Genomic DNA, 16,238 nt, shown 5'->3' with positions numbered 1-16,238 from the left:
ACCTAGAAGCTGTACATGACTTTGTCCAGAGGGAGATTCATTTATACATGGAAATGTCTTTGTCTTGAACTTCATTGTAAGATCAAAAATGTGAACCATGGAATGGAGTTATCTTCTGACCACTCTACTGATCATATTCTTGCTAAAAACCAACCAGATTGTGAGTATATTGTATGCCTGGACATACATAAACCTTTGAAGAGTCTTCAGTTGTTGTGCACCGTTAGTTGAGTTCTTCTTTAACCTCTATGACTTTTAATGCCATTTTTCCAGTATGGTGTTACTTTTAAAACTGTGAACATATCTTTCCTACAAGGTATATTTAAGCTTGAAAACAACTGTGTAAGAACTGCAGAACTCGGAGGACAAATAAATCCACAAGAAAACAATAGTTTTCTAAGCCACATATTCAATGTCTAGGGATTTCTAGTAATAGTCCAATGTATGGCTACTGCTGAATAGTCAGGTAGTAGTGAAGCACCTCCACTGGAACAGTAAAAGAACATGGGAATTTCTTCATTAGTAGATTTAAAGTCAATATGGTGTCCTTTGAGAACTTGGTACTAAATATGGAACAATGTGAATGACAAGCCTAATTTTAGTGTTTTGCTGTGAAAAGAGATTTAGCACCTGCATAACTTTTACTGGAACTCTTAGCTTTTCATTTTGTATCTTTAAGTGAAAACACAGCGTGTACATTAAAGCTGAGGGCATCAACTTTTGCTTCAACATTTTTTTACTTTTCAAGAAAAATAACACCAGCAAAACATAAGTAGTGTTCCAAGAAAGAGCCACTCAGGAGTCCCACAAGGGCTGGGACTGTGATTTGTGGTTTCTCCACTCTTGGAATGATAATATTACTTTCTAAGCTGAGGCTTCATTTGCATTTTGAAAGTACAACAATTTACTTCTCAGCAGCGCTGTGCTGTTTCTAAAAGGCTGGACTGGCTCGAGGATTTAAATCCAGTGAGGTTCCAGTAATTCCCTTAACAATGAGTTTAAAAATCCACACCTTTAAAATAGCTCTGCACCTTTAAACCTCAAGCTCAACTCCATGTTAAAGCAGCTGGCTAACCATTAGTAGAAATGGGAAAGGTCCAAAAGACAGGAGTGACAAGTGACTTGTGTTTCATTTGGTGCTTTAATGGTTTTTTTCCTCAGCTTCACAGCTAACCAGTGCAGATTATTTATAGATTTTAAAGCCAGAAATTAACACTGTTCCTTGTAGGCAGAGGAGAAATGTATGGGATCATTATTAATTCTTTAGCATTATAATGCCTTCTGGCTCAATGTGTGTGCAAGGGACCAAGAGTAAACATGCATTTATCATCCTGACCCTTATCTGTTCCCAAAAACGTCCTTCAGTGGAGAACTGTGAAACAGCCTGCCTAAAAGATTTGAGACCTTCTATTTTTTTGCTTTTGATACAAAGACCTTTACAGTCTTTGCTGTAATTGAACATTCAAATGTAAAATATTGCAAATACCAGTTTAGAGTGTTTCTTTTCCCTGAAAAAACGCCAACCAACCAACCAGCCAAAAAACTCACTATGGTGCTAGCTGCCTTCACATGAAGTCTTTTGGTTTTCTTTCATTGGGACAAATTACCCAGGCCTCCTTGGTACTCAAAGACATCTCTCCCCTTCCAACTAAACCTAATTTTTGAGTCCTGAGCTTCTCTTTGTTTCCCATTATTTCCACTTTTACCCTTTTTCTGAGTTCCTTTCTCTTGACAGCAGCCTTGCACCCCACTAATAGAATTCAGCTGTGGAGGGAATGCACTCCTGGCAGGAGGCAGTGTACCCAATCCCTCACTGCCCACTGAACTTAGCAGGACAAAACTGTCCTTCGCATAATTTTACCAGTGTCCATGGAGTAATTCCAGCAATCAGCCTGTCCTGTTGTCTCTCTGCCGCTCCCTGTACCCCACTGAAACACGAGGTAGAGGAGACAGCAGTGCTACAGCAGCTGTTATTGTTTGATCAGGAACACAGTCCTTGCTGGAATTTCATTTCCCTTGCAGACGTGCTACTAGAATACATTTGTCATCCATACTTTGTAGCAGACTTATATTTGCCTGTAATTACACACCAGTCTGGCAATACTTTATTGTTAACATAAAGTACTGCCATTTAAATCCCCCATCTTAAACGGAAGTATTTGCAAAACTCTGTAATTGCTAAAATAATAAAGCTGCCATTACTGTATGGGAAGTTTACAGCTTGTTGCTGAAATACTTACATTGGCTTAACTACACCTGTATGGATTCCTTATGTTTTCATGTGCTGTTTAAGATACATTTCTGCTGGGCACAACCAAATGTTTGTGGCCCTTTCACAGAATGGCTGAGGTTGGAAGAGGCCTCAGGAGCTCACCTTATACAGCCCCTGCTCAAGGGGCTGCCCAGGACCATATCCAGATGCTTTTGAGTTATCTCCAAGGATGAAAACCCCACAAGCTCTCTGGGAACCTGTGCCAGTGCTCGGTCAAAACTGAATTTCATGTTTTCCAGCTTGTGGTCTGTCCCCATGTATGAGGAAGTCTATAAAAGATAACCAGGAAAAACAAGTACAGTGCGGTTTTACCCAGTGCAATGGGCACAGATAGTACTACAAACGCCTAGGGATATGAAAAACAGAAAAGACAATGTGTTTTGGTTTCATTTTGTGTTGGTTTTTCGCAAACAAAAAACTGGTGATGCCCCTCTCTCGTACTCATTCTGTGATTTTTTTTTTTTTTTAAATTTTTATTTTTACTTTAAACAGTTCTCCACATATGATTGTTCTGTTCTTAAGTCTGGTTGGGTAAAGCAGACCTCAGGACTAGAAACAGCAGTAAGAGTTTGCTCTGAACCATAAGCAATGTTGCCACGTTACGCTTTTCATACATGAAGCTCAAAACATCCATATTCGGTATCTAAGAGTCTGCAAAGGCTTGGGAATTTGTGCTAAAATTTGTGCCGTCTCTAACCCTTGTTCTGACACACCTGCACAGCATTTTTCAGCTCTCTGTGCTCTTTTGGGGGAGGATGAGGGAGCTTTGTGCTCTTCCAGCAATCCCTAGGGCACGAAATGATGGAGTGCAGGTGGTTCTGCATTACCAGGAGGACCTTCAGGTAAAAACTGATGCTCAAGTCCTGTTGCCAAGTGGCAGATGAGTGTGGGGTTCTGTGTTGTGTTGTCTGGCCAGGAAGGATCTGCTCTCCTGGCTCAGGTCCCTCCTGCTGCCGCTTTTCCCTGCACTCGCTGGCCCTGTCCTGGCCCTCGGAACAAATCTCACTGTGTGTCACTCCTCTTGCTTCCCCTCTAAAGGTGACCACCAAGTTGAACAGAGGGATGGAGCACTCCTCCAATGAGGAAAGACTGAGAGAATTGCGATTGTTCAGCCTGAAAAAGTCTTAAGGGTAACCTAATTGTGGCCTTGCAGCACCTGAAAGGAACTTAAAAGAAAAGATGGGGAGAGACTATTACAAGAGCATGTAGTGACAGGACAAAGGGAAACAGCTTCAGGTTTAAAGAGTAGCTTTAGACTGGATACTAGAAAAAAATTCCTTAGGGTGGTCAGGGTGGTGAGGCCCTGGTACAGGTTTGTCCAGGGAAGTCATGCACTCCCCATTCCTGGAACTGTTCAAGGACAGCTTGGAGGAACCTGGTCCAGTGGAAGGTGTCCCTGCCCATGGCAGCAGGGCTGGAACACGATGATCTTTAAGGTCTCTTCCAACACAAGCCACTCCACGATTCTCTGGAACAAAACCTATTTCTGCGGCACACGTGTACGGTGTTCGCAACCTGGGGGCAAAAAGAGCTTCCCGAGGCCTTTCCTGGGGCCGAGCTTGAGCAAGGCCGAGGGTCGGGATCGAGGAGCCGGGACCCGTCCCGCGGGCACAGGTGCCGGGGCAGTGCGGGCTGTGTGCCCTGCGGGGCGGTGCGGGGCCGTGCAGGCTGTGTGCCCTGCGGGGCGGTGCGGATCCGTGCGGGGCCGTGCGGGCTGTGTGCCCTGCGGATCCGTGCGGATCCGTGCGGGGCGATGGCTGCGCCGGGCACCGAGCGGGGCCGGGGCCGCGGCCGCTCCCGCTCCCCCCGCCCGGGCCCGCCCCGCTCGCGTCGCTCCGCGCTGGATTGCTCGCGCCTGGCCGGCGCCGTCTGGGGCCCGGCGGGCGGCGCGGCCAGGCCCGCTCAGCCGAGCGCAGAGGCGGCCGCAGGAACAATACGGCGGCGGGCGCGGAGCCGCGCGGCCGCCCCGCACCATGTACGCGTTCGTGCGGTTCCTGGAGGACAACGTGTGCTACGCGCTGCCCGTGTCCCGCGTGAGGGACTTCAGCCCCACCTCCCAGCAGGACTTCGACAACCAGAAGGTCTACACCGTGTACCGCAACCCCGAGGAGGCGGCGGACGAGGACGACGAGAGCCCCGGCGAGTGGGGCGACCGCCTGCTGCTGCACAAGGCCCAGATCCTGGCGCTGGCAGGTGAGGGCGGGCCGGGCCGCAGGTCTGGGGGGGGCCCGATGCCGCCCCCTCCCCGCTGAGGGAGGGTGGGAGGGGAGGGGGCGGCTCGGGGGGGGGGGGGGCCGGGGCGGGGGGGGGGGGGCCCCCCCCGGGGGCCCCCGGGCGGGGGGGGGGGGCCCAAGGGTCGATTTCCAAAATAACCGCGAGCCCCGTGATGCCCTCCGTGATACCCGGGAAGGGGACCGTGGAAACATAACAAAAAAAAAAAAAAAAAAAAAGAAAAAAAGTTGAGATTTTCGTCCACGGCTTATTTATAGTGCACGGAGTCATTTGTGTACCTTTGCAGTTCTTGCCAAATTTGAGGGGTGCTGTTTTGTGTCCGCTTTGTTAGTTTAAGTGACTTCATAAATTGGAAGGCAGTAGTGGAAACCAGACCTCCAGGTACTGCTCTTGTTAAGCGTGGGCTTGCTGCATTTGGTTTGTTTCATGTTTAAAGATAACAAATGTTTCCACGCTAAGCGGACCAATTAAAGCGTACACTAAAGAAAGAACCCCCTATTTTGGCCATTCGAAGGAGTTCAGCCCTTGTGAGATAGTACTGTTGTTACATTGTCCCTAGACAGTGACTCTTTGGCGGAGTGTTTCCTTGAAGACTTTGCGTAGTTTTCTTGCTGCCATAGTCATAGTTGACATGGAAAGGAAGTTCGGTGGTTGGAGCAAATTGCTGGTTAGTGTGGATTTGCCCAATGGGCTTTTGAAGGACAGCAATGACCATTTGAAATGTCAGCCTGGGTAGCAAAGAGGACACTGGGTTCTCATCCTGACTTTTCCACTTTGGGAGAAGTACTGGTTATGTCTGTTTCCTCGAATATGGAATGGGCTTAAAAACTCTTTTGTTTAGTATTGAGCTCTTGGAAGGCAGTGCTGAATTCTGATATCTAAATAGAGTAACTTGGTGTTAAAGTCATGCAAAACTGTTATTTCTCTAATTTTACTTTTGAAAGTTAACAGTTCCTAAGCCAGTTTAGCCTGGTGGTGGTCCAGTTTGTCCCTGGCTCAGCCAATCACTTTTGCCATTATCCTGTTTCTAGTATTGGCCATAAACTGATACCCCAAAAGAACAAGGAACAGCCAAACATGAGTTTCTCTGTAACGCTTTTCCAGTTTCTGAGTATTTGCAACTCCAGAAGTTCGGGAGAACTTAACAGTTAGGCAGTCCAGCAGAGGAGTGGAGTCTCCTGCTAAGTTTTTGTTGTGCTGTGCCAGCCCACGTTTTGTCTGTCCTGTGTGTGGCAGAGGAGTGCATGTGAAGTGTTTCTTGCAGGTTTCCTGTCAGATCCATGGAAGACAACGATCTCAGCATCCAGGGTTTGCATGGCCTCTTCCCAAAGGCGGCATCCCATTGGACTCCACCTTCCTCTGTCCCAGTGGGGAACTGCAGCAGCAGTGCCCTTTCAGTTCCTCGTGTCCATCTCAACACAGCTGAAGTTCTTCAGAGAGATACCTAGAAATAGACACTTGGGTCACATGTTGAACCAGGTTGCCTCAGTTTTCCAGCAGGAAGTGCTTCTTTCTGCCAATTCCCTTGTTCCAGGCAGAGCCTGTGTCTACCCAAGACGTGCTCTCCTGAATTCTTCTGTACAGTTTCTCTTTGTTTCGTGTCTCTTGAACCAGAACAAACCAATATATGCTGTTTCCTCCAGAGAACAGGACTTGTTACCTGTATTAGTGATTTGCTCTAATTGCTCTCCAGAGATTCCAATTTCTGCAGGAAGCTCTCCTGTTGAGCCAGGAACACAAGGAAACACACAGCTATCTTTATTACAGCTGTCACATCTCAATATTCTGACTAGATCTGTGTTTTGCATGCTTGGAAAACTTCTCACCTGAACACCAAATGAATCCTTCTGTGCTTCTTTCCATGCTGCACCATGTAAAAATACCTTAGGTGAATTCAACAGAAGTTGTATACAAAGGGTTGCTTACTTCTAAAGTTGTCATTTCTCCCCAAAATGTTAATATTGGTGTTTGTTTTTATTGTGGTTAAAAAACTTTGGAGAAAAAACTTGGTCTTGCATGAAGACATCATAGCACAATTTTTGCTTTATAGTGACCAACTCAGATTAAGATAAGTTTTTATGGCAAACATTGCAAGTGTTATGTTATACAAATTGCTTATTTAGTTAAAAATAATTTCACAAGTCTGCAATAACCTTTCACATACCAGTACAGAACTTTTAATTCTAAAGGTTTCCAGCCTATCTTAGTAATAAGGTAAATAATGTATATAAAGTTGCTTTTATATTTAAAATATACATAGTTGATTTTGAATTTTTCGGAAGGAACCCTTAACTGCACAAATCATACATCAATGACTAAAGATTTACTGCCTTGGTCCAAGAATTCTCTGTTAGGAACAGGTTTCAGGATCAAATTTAGGCTACAGATATTAAATTAAACAAACAACAAAGAAGGAATAAAAAGGGAAAATGGCTTTTTTTAAGCCTGTTCTTTTACAGTTTGAATGGTGACCAATTTTCTTCCACTTACCAAGGCTGCTCAAGTAAGAAAAGTTCTAGCTTTTTATATATATTTTCATGATCAAACACTCTCCATGCAGTGGAAATTAATCATAGTTTGAGAAGCAGATCCATTTGTTTTTCCTTTCTAGCAACTTAAAAAAAAAAGGAGAAGAGAAAGAACACAGATACAAGACCCATATTAATGTCCTTTTTTTTTTTTTCTTTTGAAAATAGTTTTTCTTTCCTATTATGTCTGAAGAAATTTAGATACCTTTCAACCTTCTACCCTTGTAATTTAGGAATTCACACAGGCCTAAGTACAGGTTTATGCCCATAATACATAGCTTTATTGGAGCATTGGTTGTGTCAAGAGTTCATAAAACAATTGTCCTCCTTTGAGAGAGTCTAGAAGCAATTCTTTGATCCTTTGTGGTGAGGTTGGATGGTTGGAAGGCAATGCAGTTGTGAGGGATATTGTTGCTGCAGAGCAGAGAGAGCTGCTGAAAAGGCATCCTAAGTTTAAAAAGGAAAAATAAAAGAGGGAAGTGTGTTGGGACATGCTCAGAGCATCAAGTAACTGTGAGAGACTTGGTGTGTTGTGGACATAAATGCTGTTGTCTTTTATTCTGTGGTGAGTAGTATGTGATAGTGTTAGAGAAGAGTGGTAGATGAGCTCTGAGCAGCTGTGCCTTCCCTTGTGTCCCTCTGTGCGTGGCTGGGAACTGCTGAGACTGCTGGGATGTGCTGGCCTGGGAACCTTCCACTTTTTCAGAAGTTAGCCAAAGACTAGGTTGACCTGACTCAGTTCTAGACCTTCCAGCCACAGAAGGTACATGAAAGTGAATGTCTTGTGCCTTAACAAGTTCACCGTTTGGGTACCAGCAGCTGATGCTATGTAGTAATAAAGGAATAATTTTACTTGCCTCTTGAATGGAAAATAGAAGTCAGCAGACTGGAGTTTGACTACAGAGCAGTTTCTTGAGGTGACGTTAGCTGGTCTGTCTTGTTGAGAATATAAAAATAGCAGGCAGCTTTCCAGGAAGAGTTTGAGTCTGTCTTTCTGATCATCCACACCCTTCCTTTTTCTTCTTTTCTGTCCTCTCCTCAAAATTCTCCAAAGCTGTTTTTTCTGGTCCCTCTTCTTTGCACACTTATGCCACTTGCAGCTTTTCCACACTTGTCCAGTAGTCACTGGCAGAATGTTGTCTGTGAGCATATGCACCTTATAGGAGCATGGCCTTTAGATGACTCCACTGGAGCTTTTTCTTTCTTTTCAAAGTGATGAATATTAGGTGGAATGAACTGAGTTTCAGGGACTTCTAAAAGTTCCCTACTTCAGGCTATGTTTGTTAACAAGTTGATAATGACTCTCTTCTCCTAGGAGGTGTTCTTTCCTGACTACAGTAAATAATTGTGCTCTCTAGCTGCTGCCCTCAACATTTCCCACGCACACTATCATAGCAAACATATCTCCATCAGATTCTCATCAGCAATTCCTTAGCTGCCACAGCAAATGTGTCAATACCTGTGTGCATCCCTGTAATTTCTTGCCCCTTTATAAAATGTTATGCTCCACTTTTTATTGGAGTAGGTTAGGTGATTTGGTTTTTTTTTAGTTTTAAGAGCCTGTGCAGCTCACGGTGGGATAAGTTATTGTGTATTTCAGAAGGATGTAAAATCTCTATTCATAGAAAAAATTTAAATTGTTTCTAGGACTGAGTTTTGAGTAAGGTTAAGAATGTTTCAGCTTCTTACTGCGTATCCAAGCTTCTTTGCTATGGATCATTCATGGAGGAAAGACCCTTTGTCAAATTCTGGAATAGGTGAAAAATGTGCAATACAAGATTTTTGATTATATCAAGAATTTACAAAATTCAGGTCAGGAAGTTGTCTTGATGCGTAATATTTAAGTCCAAGCTTTTATTGGTATTTCTGTAATCTTGGGCTTCTCCATGGATTTTCTCCTTGCATCATTCCAACAGCTTGGGGAGTTGGAGTACATAAAGCAGGTCATAGCCGTGGCCGTTGTACCCATGTTCCCTCCCATGTTCCTGCTCACTCCGTGTGTCCCATTTCCTTTCCCAGGGCAGTCAGTAGGGTGAATGAACCATTGTGGTAGGAGGGACAGCTGACTTTTTGTTCCCAGGAATCTCTGGGTCTGTCCCTTATCAGCATAAGTTGGATGGTGTGCAACAGGGACCTGGGCAGAAATGGCACCAGGAAAGAAGTCAAAGCACCTGCAGCTGCATCTCAGGTGATCCCAAGGGTTGCCCTGAGTAAAGAAGTGCCAGGAAGAGGCTGTGGGAAACCTCCCAGTCCTGGTAGTGGTTCCTCACAGGCTCTTTTTAATGTATTTGATTTTTCCTGGGCTGCTTTGGGAGTACTTGGGAAGAGCTTTGGTGTCACTGCCCTTGAGCAGCAAGTCCAGCTGTCCCTAATGGTGGTGTCACCTCCTGTGCCTGTGCATCAGGTCTTGCCATGCCAAGGGCCCACTCCAGTTGTTGACAGGAACTAAGCTCAGCAGTTTAGGCAGTGCTGAAGTAACCTTGCTCATAATAGCTTTTTTTTTTTTTTTTTTTTTTTTTTAATTTTTACTGTGATATTTGACGTGCATGGCCTACTTTGTCACATACTTAGCTGATGTGCTACTGCTGTGTTACCTTCTCAGCAGGTAAAAGAGCTGGCTGTAGGCAGAGGTTCAGCAAATCATTTTGTATAACAGAGTAACTAACTACTTCACACTCCTAAATATAGTCCTGAACACAAGTGTGGCAGTATTCATGAAAAATATTTAAAGCTAGATTTCACACTCATTTTGTATTTGATCCATTTCTGGTTTATTTTTAACTCATGTAAGATGAAGGGTGGAGTTTTTTTTCCCTTTTTCTAAATCCTAGTGTAGGAGCATACGTGAGATATGAAGGACTTGTACAAAGGCACAATTTTGTGGGGTCTTTTGGGTGTAGTTTCTGTTTGTTTAGTGTTGGAGTCTTAGTATGCCACATTGACACAAAGCTTAAATGGCAGCAGCAAAAAGATTTTGGAACTTTTAAAACTGTAGCTGCTAAGTAGTGGTTTGGAGTAACCCTTATGAGAGTGGTGATGTCATCAGCAGGCTAAAATGCCAGTAAAAATTAATATAAAAGCTGGGATTTTTCTGTGGAAGAAGATGTTGCACTTACATTTAATTTCTTCCTTTCCTGTATTACCCTGCTTATTCTGAATGTACATTGTTTGTTTGTTTGTTTGTTTGTCTTTAACCCTTCTCAACTGACCTGCTTGTTCCTCAGTCACATTTGCTTTTTGCTTCACCTTAATAGTCAGAAGTCATCATCTAATTTATTTTTATAACATAAAGACATACAGGTGACCTACACTATTGTTTTTCTTGGTCTTAGTACCTTATGTTGCACCACTTAACACTAGTTATGCTTGTAAATGTTGTATAAGCTTAGCTAGCGTACAGTAAAAACATGAACTTCAGAATTTTAACAAAATTGTCTTCAAAGATAATATGGTTATGGTAGCTATGGTAACTAAAACTAATTAAAATATGCTAAAATTTGCAGGGGAGTGAAAAAGGAGAAAAATGTAAGTTAATGTTTTTGTTTTCATAATTTAACAGTAAAATATTTTTTTTCCAGTCTATTGTGTAAGTGCCAGTCAGTCAATTATATGCGTTTTTAAAGAATTCCTTTAGAAATAGTAGAGGCTGAACCACATTGTAATTTTTGTATGTAAACTGAAAAAATGCATAAATCTACCCACTATTTCCATAGTAAGCTTATTCCTTGGGCAGAAATACTTGTGGAGGCTTCCTTGAGTGATCTCTGTAGGCTTCTGCTTTATCTGCTGGACAGCTTGTGGGCAGCATCTCTGTGGCTTTGTGGCCTGTGTGATCATGAAATCATCACAGGGTTTGGTCCTAATATAATTGTACAGTCTAATACAGATGGACTGGTGAGGGCAGCCAGATTGATGAATTGTAGCTGTCATTGAGACTGATGATCTCTTTGAATGAACTTTTGAACTTCTGAAGAAATATATAGCATTTGCTATAAAAGATTTTTTGTGAAGTATTTATCATGTTCCAGTTTTTGAAAAGTAATTTCCATAGTTAGGTTTCATGTGTAGGTGCAGAAGAAAGATTTAAAGGATGGTAAAGGATGGCATTTTCACATCCTGCTTGTTTTCAGGGTTTCTTTTTAATTTAATGGTAATGCTGTACTAGTGTACTTGTTTCAGAAAGGATTAAGAGAGTTGTTTGGTAAGAGCTGTAATCCTTTGTGTTTGACATGTGCAGAGTATTGTACAAATACTAACAATCCGTACAACACTTCAGTGGGCTAGATGGGGACAGTAAGATGAAAAGTTTGAATTATTCAAGGTCAGTATTTAAGTAAATATTGGATCCAAGATTAAAACTGTCCTCAGTCTTGTAGAGAGCATGATTTCCTGTTTCTCAGCATAGTCTTTTCTTAACTTGATTGTCCAGCTCCATCTGTTTGTGCTGCAGCCAAGTTCTAGTACCACTAAAAGTTAAATGAAAGGCAGAGTTTTGCTGACAAAGAATGACGACTGTTTTTAGTTGTATTAGTTTGAGTCATGTTGCCTTTGGTTAATTATTTTTGATGAGACTTTGTGTTCACTTCTGAACTGAAAAATAGATTTCATATTAATAATGGAAATTAAGGAAGAAAATACATGTAAGTTTTTCTTGCAGCACAGGTCTGACATATCTGGGCTGATATTCAAGACTGTAGATCTGAACAATCTGCTGATGAGTGAGCACATGAAAAAGGAGAATGTTAGAAAATACTTGAGTTTCTTCATGTGCACTAGAAATTTGACTACAAATAGGTGGCCATATCAATAGCTCTCACTCCTACCAGAATTAAACTGGGTATCTCATTGACACCTCAACATTATTTGCTTCAGTAGCTGGCATGATAGGTTTTTTTTAGTTTTCGTTTGTTTTGGGTTTTGTGAGAGCAGCAGCAAGTCCATGCTCTGTGCATTTACTCGTATTAAATATTAATGGACAAGAGCCAGTCTTGATCTAGGACTTCAGAGAGAATTTAAGAGGTTTATGTAATCTGTGCTCTGCTTCTGTAGGATTTTGGCTCCTTAATCTTTCTCTCCCTTCTTTAGTGCCTTTGTACAAAGCAGGTGTGGCTTTCTCTCCATCATCAGTGAGCACTCTTGGTTCAGGCTCCTGGCACATCATCCTTCTTACCCATCATCTCTAAACCTGTCAAGCAGTGGTTTAGGACCTTTCTATCTTGCTTTTCCCCAGTTTGATTAAGAATTATTTTCACTCTGTTTCCAATTCTTTAGACTTTATTGAAATTCACTTCACAAGATTTAGCAGGCTTTTGGGCCAGTTCCTCAAGTGCATGTCTTCACCTTCCTGTGCTTATCGGCCCTGCCTGTCACACTGCTGCTTGATGTGTTGTTCTTCCCTGACTTCTTTGCTCACTCTTCTTTATGCTCTGAAGACAACCTTCCAGTCACTTATTTGTGTGTTGCTGTCATTTTCTCTTTCTGGCAAAGTGCTGCAGAACTGCTTAGTTCTTCAGTTTTTGGGAGTGATACAAGCCCAGATTATGGCATCTCTCAGCTCTGCCTTTTTATTGCTAACTTTTCTCACTTATATTTTTTTGTCAGCTTCCCTTTCTGACACCCTTAGCAGAAAACTTTTTCAGCTTATGCTTAGGATGTCCCAACATATTTTCCTACAATTTTTGTCCATTTATCTTGAATTTGAAGTCAAGAGGAGGAATAATCTCGTTTATCATTCCCAACCCAAAATCTGGCTGTCTCTTACATGCTCCTCATCTGCTTTGTTGCTTACACTCATCTCTACCTTTCTGTCCAACTAAATATACTTCTGAAGTGCTTTCACTGTGCCCAGTGTTTATTTATGGAATCTTTTTCTCTGTCCTTCCAACAAAGCTCTCTTCTAGTCTTAAAAAAAAAAAAAAAAAAAGCAAAACAGTATAGTAAATTTTACTATCCAAATCCTGAATTGACTGTGCCAGCACCTGCTTGACCCTCTTTTGCACATTCTTCCCTTTTTTAGCTGCATTGAGTTTGGTGGCACCTGTCCTCTTCAAATGACTGCTGCATTTCCACTGCTGTCTGTTGCCCTGTGTTTGTTACTGTCATTCTCAGTTTCTTCTTTGGTAGTGGTTGTAATCTCAGTGTACTCCTAGATCAGACATGTTTTATATGAGGCACACTTCTTTTTGCTTTGTATCCTGAATATCTTCTGAGCCTGCAGGATCATTACATTTTCTGAAATCTTCTTCCTGTTCAAGTCCTCCTTTAATGTGTGCATTAAATTAAGTAAGAAAGTAATTTATATTTCTTTTTTTTTTCCCAGCTTCAAATAAGCTAGGTGGGGTTTTTTTTTTATTATTATTATTATTATCATGCTGTTTTCCTTCTCAGTCACAGCAGTATTGAATATTGTTTATTTGTGTGTAAGTGGCACTTAGGAATCCATGCCCTGTTGTGCTTGGTGTGTTTGCTTTAAAACACCACATACACCTTTGGTTATGGGATCTGTGCTTTGGTTCTTTTGCATCTTTTACTTCTTCTGACCTGTAACCAGTGCACAGCCTGCAAAGGCAGGTGAACTTAGCTCCTCTGTAGGAGCAACCTGACTGAATCAGTAGCAAACCAGTTCAGTGCAGCAGTGTGTGGGGAATCTTGTGCAGGTGTTGTCCATATGTGCTGGGTACATGCCTGGAAATGGGAAGGCTGATGGTAAGTTTTTTCATCTGTCAGCATATCATTTTTCACAAGGAGTGGAATTTTTTTGAAGGCTTAGGGGAAGGACGAATTCTGTTCAAGGTTCTTTCATTTTATTACTGTAAGATTTATAGCATTGCCAAGCCCCTTCTTTGGACTGATACCAGACCTGCCATCCCTCATCCATTTGGAGTGCAGATCGCTCTTCCTTTATTTTTCCAGCTTTTATTCCAAAGATGGAAAAAAAAATCAGCATTTGAACTCTTTTTTGAAGGGATTAGTTTGTTCAGTCCTTATTTCTAAATTAGAAAGTAAGGAGTGCTTTAAGGAGACTTTAAGATTTTCATAGTTTTATTTTACATCCCACAATAGGGTTTTCAGTTTTAGAGCACTAACATATTTCTCCTTGGATTTAACCAAATCCCTGCCCTGTTGAAGTTGCTTTCTCTGCCTCAGTTCCCTGCCCCTCTAGACTTGAAGCTGTTACCTATTGGTCTGGATCCACCTATCCTGACACTGAAATGAGGGCCTCATTGAAGAAAGCATTCCAGGATCAGTTTATCATTTGCTAGTTGATAGATTCTCTAATGCAGGGTTGCTTTTTTGGCTTTTCTTTCTTTGAGCACTGCTGAGGCCAAAAATCTCCCCAGGCACTTTTTTTCTGACGGCCTGTTCAGCTTTGGGAGAAGCCTGGATGGGGAGAGACGCTGTCACGTGCCCTGGCTCTTGAGGCCTGCGCTTCACTATGGTGAGGAGTTGACTGCCAAGATCTCTCCAAGTCTGACCTTTTCTTGGAGTACAGTTATTTCCAGCATGCTTTACTCTTTATCTTGAATCACAGAATACCAGGTTCTCTGTGAACAAAAGCAATTTTTCCTAATATACGTGTCTTTCAGAATGTCCCTTCCTAAAGAACAGAGGGAATCCATTCTTGTATCGAGCATCCACCCTGCATATTTTGTTACAAGTACCTAATTAAGTATGTTAAGTGCTAGTTCTCAGTAATTGATATCACTGAACTCATTGCATATCTAAGGAAAACCATAGACACAACTTTATAACAAGCTGATCATAGCCACCTAGGGGAAGGTGTAATTTTTAACTTCTAGTAAGGTTTAAATGGCTGGGAACAAAGTCCAGATAAGTGATTTGGGTCATTTCAAAATGAGGCTCTGAGCTACAATGCTTTTAGGCTGCCCCTCTCTCTCTTCTGTAGCCCCAGGCACTGAATTGCAGCTTGTCCATATATTTGGTTCCTATCCTGGTTTTCTTCTGGCTCAAAATCACAGGTGTGTTGTTTTTTGCTGGATTTTTATTTCGTACCTATCTTTTGTTTGATGGCACAACAGCAGACAGAGAATCCTAAGGAGAACTGCTTATAAATGCATGTTCATGTTTCTCCTACCCTTCCCCCATGTCTCCACTCTCTCCCTCCCACCCCTTCCCAAATTCCATTAATATTAACAGAACAAGAGCCAGAACTCCAGCATTAATCTCAAATTCAGAATGAGATTTTTCTGGCTCTGTCTGCAGCTAATGCAGAAGACAACAGAGGTTAGAAATGCACTTAAAAAAAAAAAGAACAAAAGGCCTTTTCATATTCAACACACTGAATGGATTGTGTTAGGTAGAAATAAGCTTTCAAAGACCAGAGCATATGTAAAAAAATATTAAATGTATTGTTGTTGGAAGGCAGAGGAACATTTATTTGCTTACTGATTACATTTAAAGTTCCTGAGCTTTAACTTACATAAACTCATTGTTTCTTCAAATTTTGTGTGTGGAGAAAAGAGTTCCTTTTTTCAGCTTACTGGTTCATGTATAGATAAGCAGTAAAACCAAAAAGTCAAATGAACAGAAAGAGAACTGTGTTGATAGTTACATGCCAGCAATGTACAAACTAAGCATTTGTAAGGAGATGTATAAACAAACTTCAAAACCAGTGAAATTTTGCAAACATAGATTTCATAGGCAAACTGGAATTGAGTGGAGAGTGAAGAGAATGAAGAATTCAGATAATTTGCATTTGTTTTCTTTGACCCCAAACTAAGTATTTTCTTTCATTTTCAGTGTTAAGTGCACAGAATGTGTTATTAACCTTTATGAATTGACTTTAAAAGCCAAAATCAAAGATAAATATTACTGTTCTTCTAAATAGTTTTTGTTTGAATGTTGGTTTATTCACTGCAAAGTATTCGCTGACTTCTGTAGTCTGCACAGGCACGTACTCCTCTGTGACCCCTGTCTGTGGTTGCTCCAAGAGTCACTTTTCCCCGCCATGGGAAGGATGGCTCATGTCCCTGTCTACTCAGTGTGGGGTTCTGGCTTCTGGTGACCTCAGCGAGCTGTCAGCAGACAACTTTGTTAACTCTGTCAAGTAATGGATTGTGTCCATCTGGTTGTGAAGCCAAGGGTTATTTCAGAGGATAGAAACTGATCTGAATTCTTCAAATAGAGGAGGTCATCTGCATGTCCTGTGGAAGGTGCTTTGGCAAAGCAGTCTGGAGCAGTTGGCT

General features: G+C 42.0%; 1 protein-coding gene across 5 annotated transcripts in view; it reads left to right on the top strand.

The window, feature by feature from the left end:
• Positions 1-16,238, top strand: part of LOC121673408 (BEN domain-containing protein 5) — a 93,311-nt gene that overhangs the window by 58,107 nt on the left and 18,966 nt on the right. The window contains exon 1 of one of the 5 annotated variants that reach the window (XM_042046691.1): positions 4,165-4,465. The exons of 1 other annotated variant lie outside the window; for it this stretch is intronic. In XM_042046691.1, the coding sequence (XP_041902625.1) occupies positions 4,246-4,465 (220 nt within the window). In that variant the 5' untranslated portion in view covers positions 4,165-4,245. Of the gene's footprint in view, positions 1-4,164; positions 4,466-14,859; positions 15,012-16,238 lie in introns of those variants that run through there. 3 more of the 5 variants (XM_042046690.1, XM_042046694.1, XM_042046692.1) reach the window with 3 other exon arrangements.

This window comes from Corvus kubaryi, unplaced genomic scaffold (assembly GCF_017639235.1).
Source record: "Corvus kubaryi isolate FWS band 111438036 unplaced genomic scaffold, C.kubaryi_AGA036_p1.0 65400, whole genome shotgun sequence".
Taxonomy (NCBI): domain Eukaryota; kingdom Metazoa; phylum Chordata; class Aves; order Passeriformes; family Corvidae; genus Corvus; species Corvus kubaryi.
This window is presented reverse-complemented; position numbering and strand designations above follow the sequence as displayed.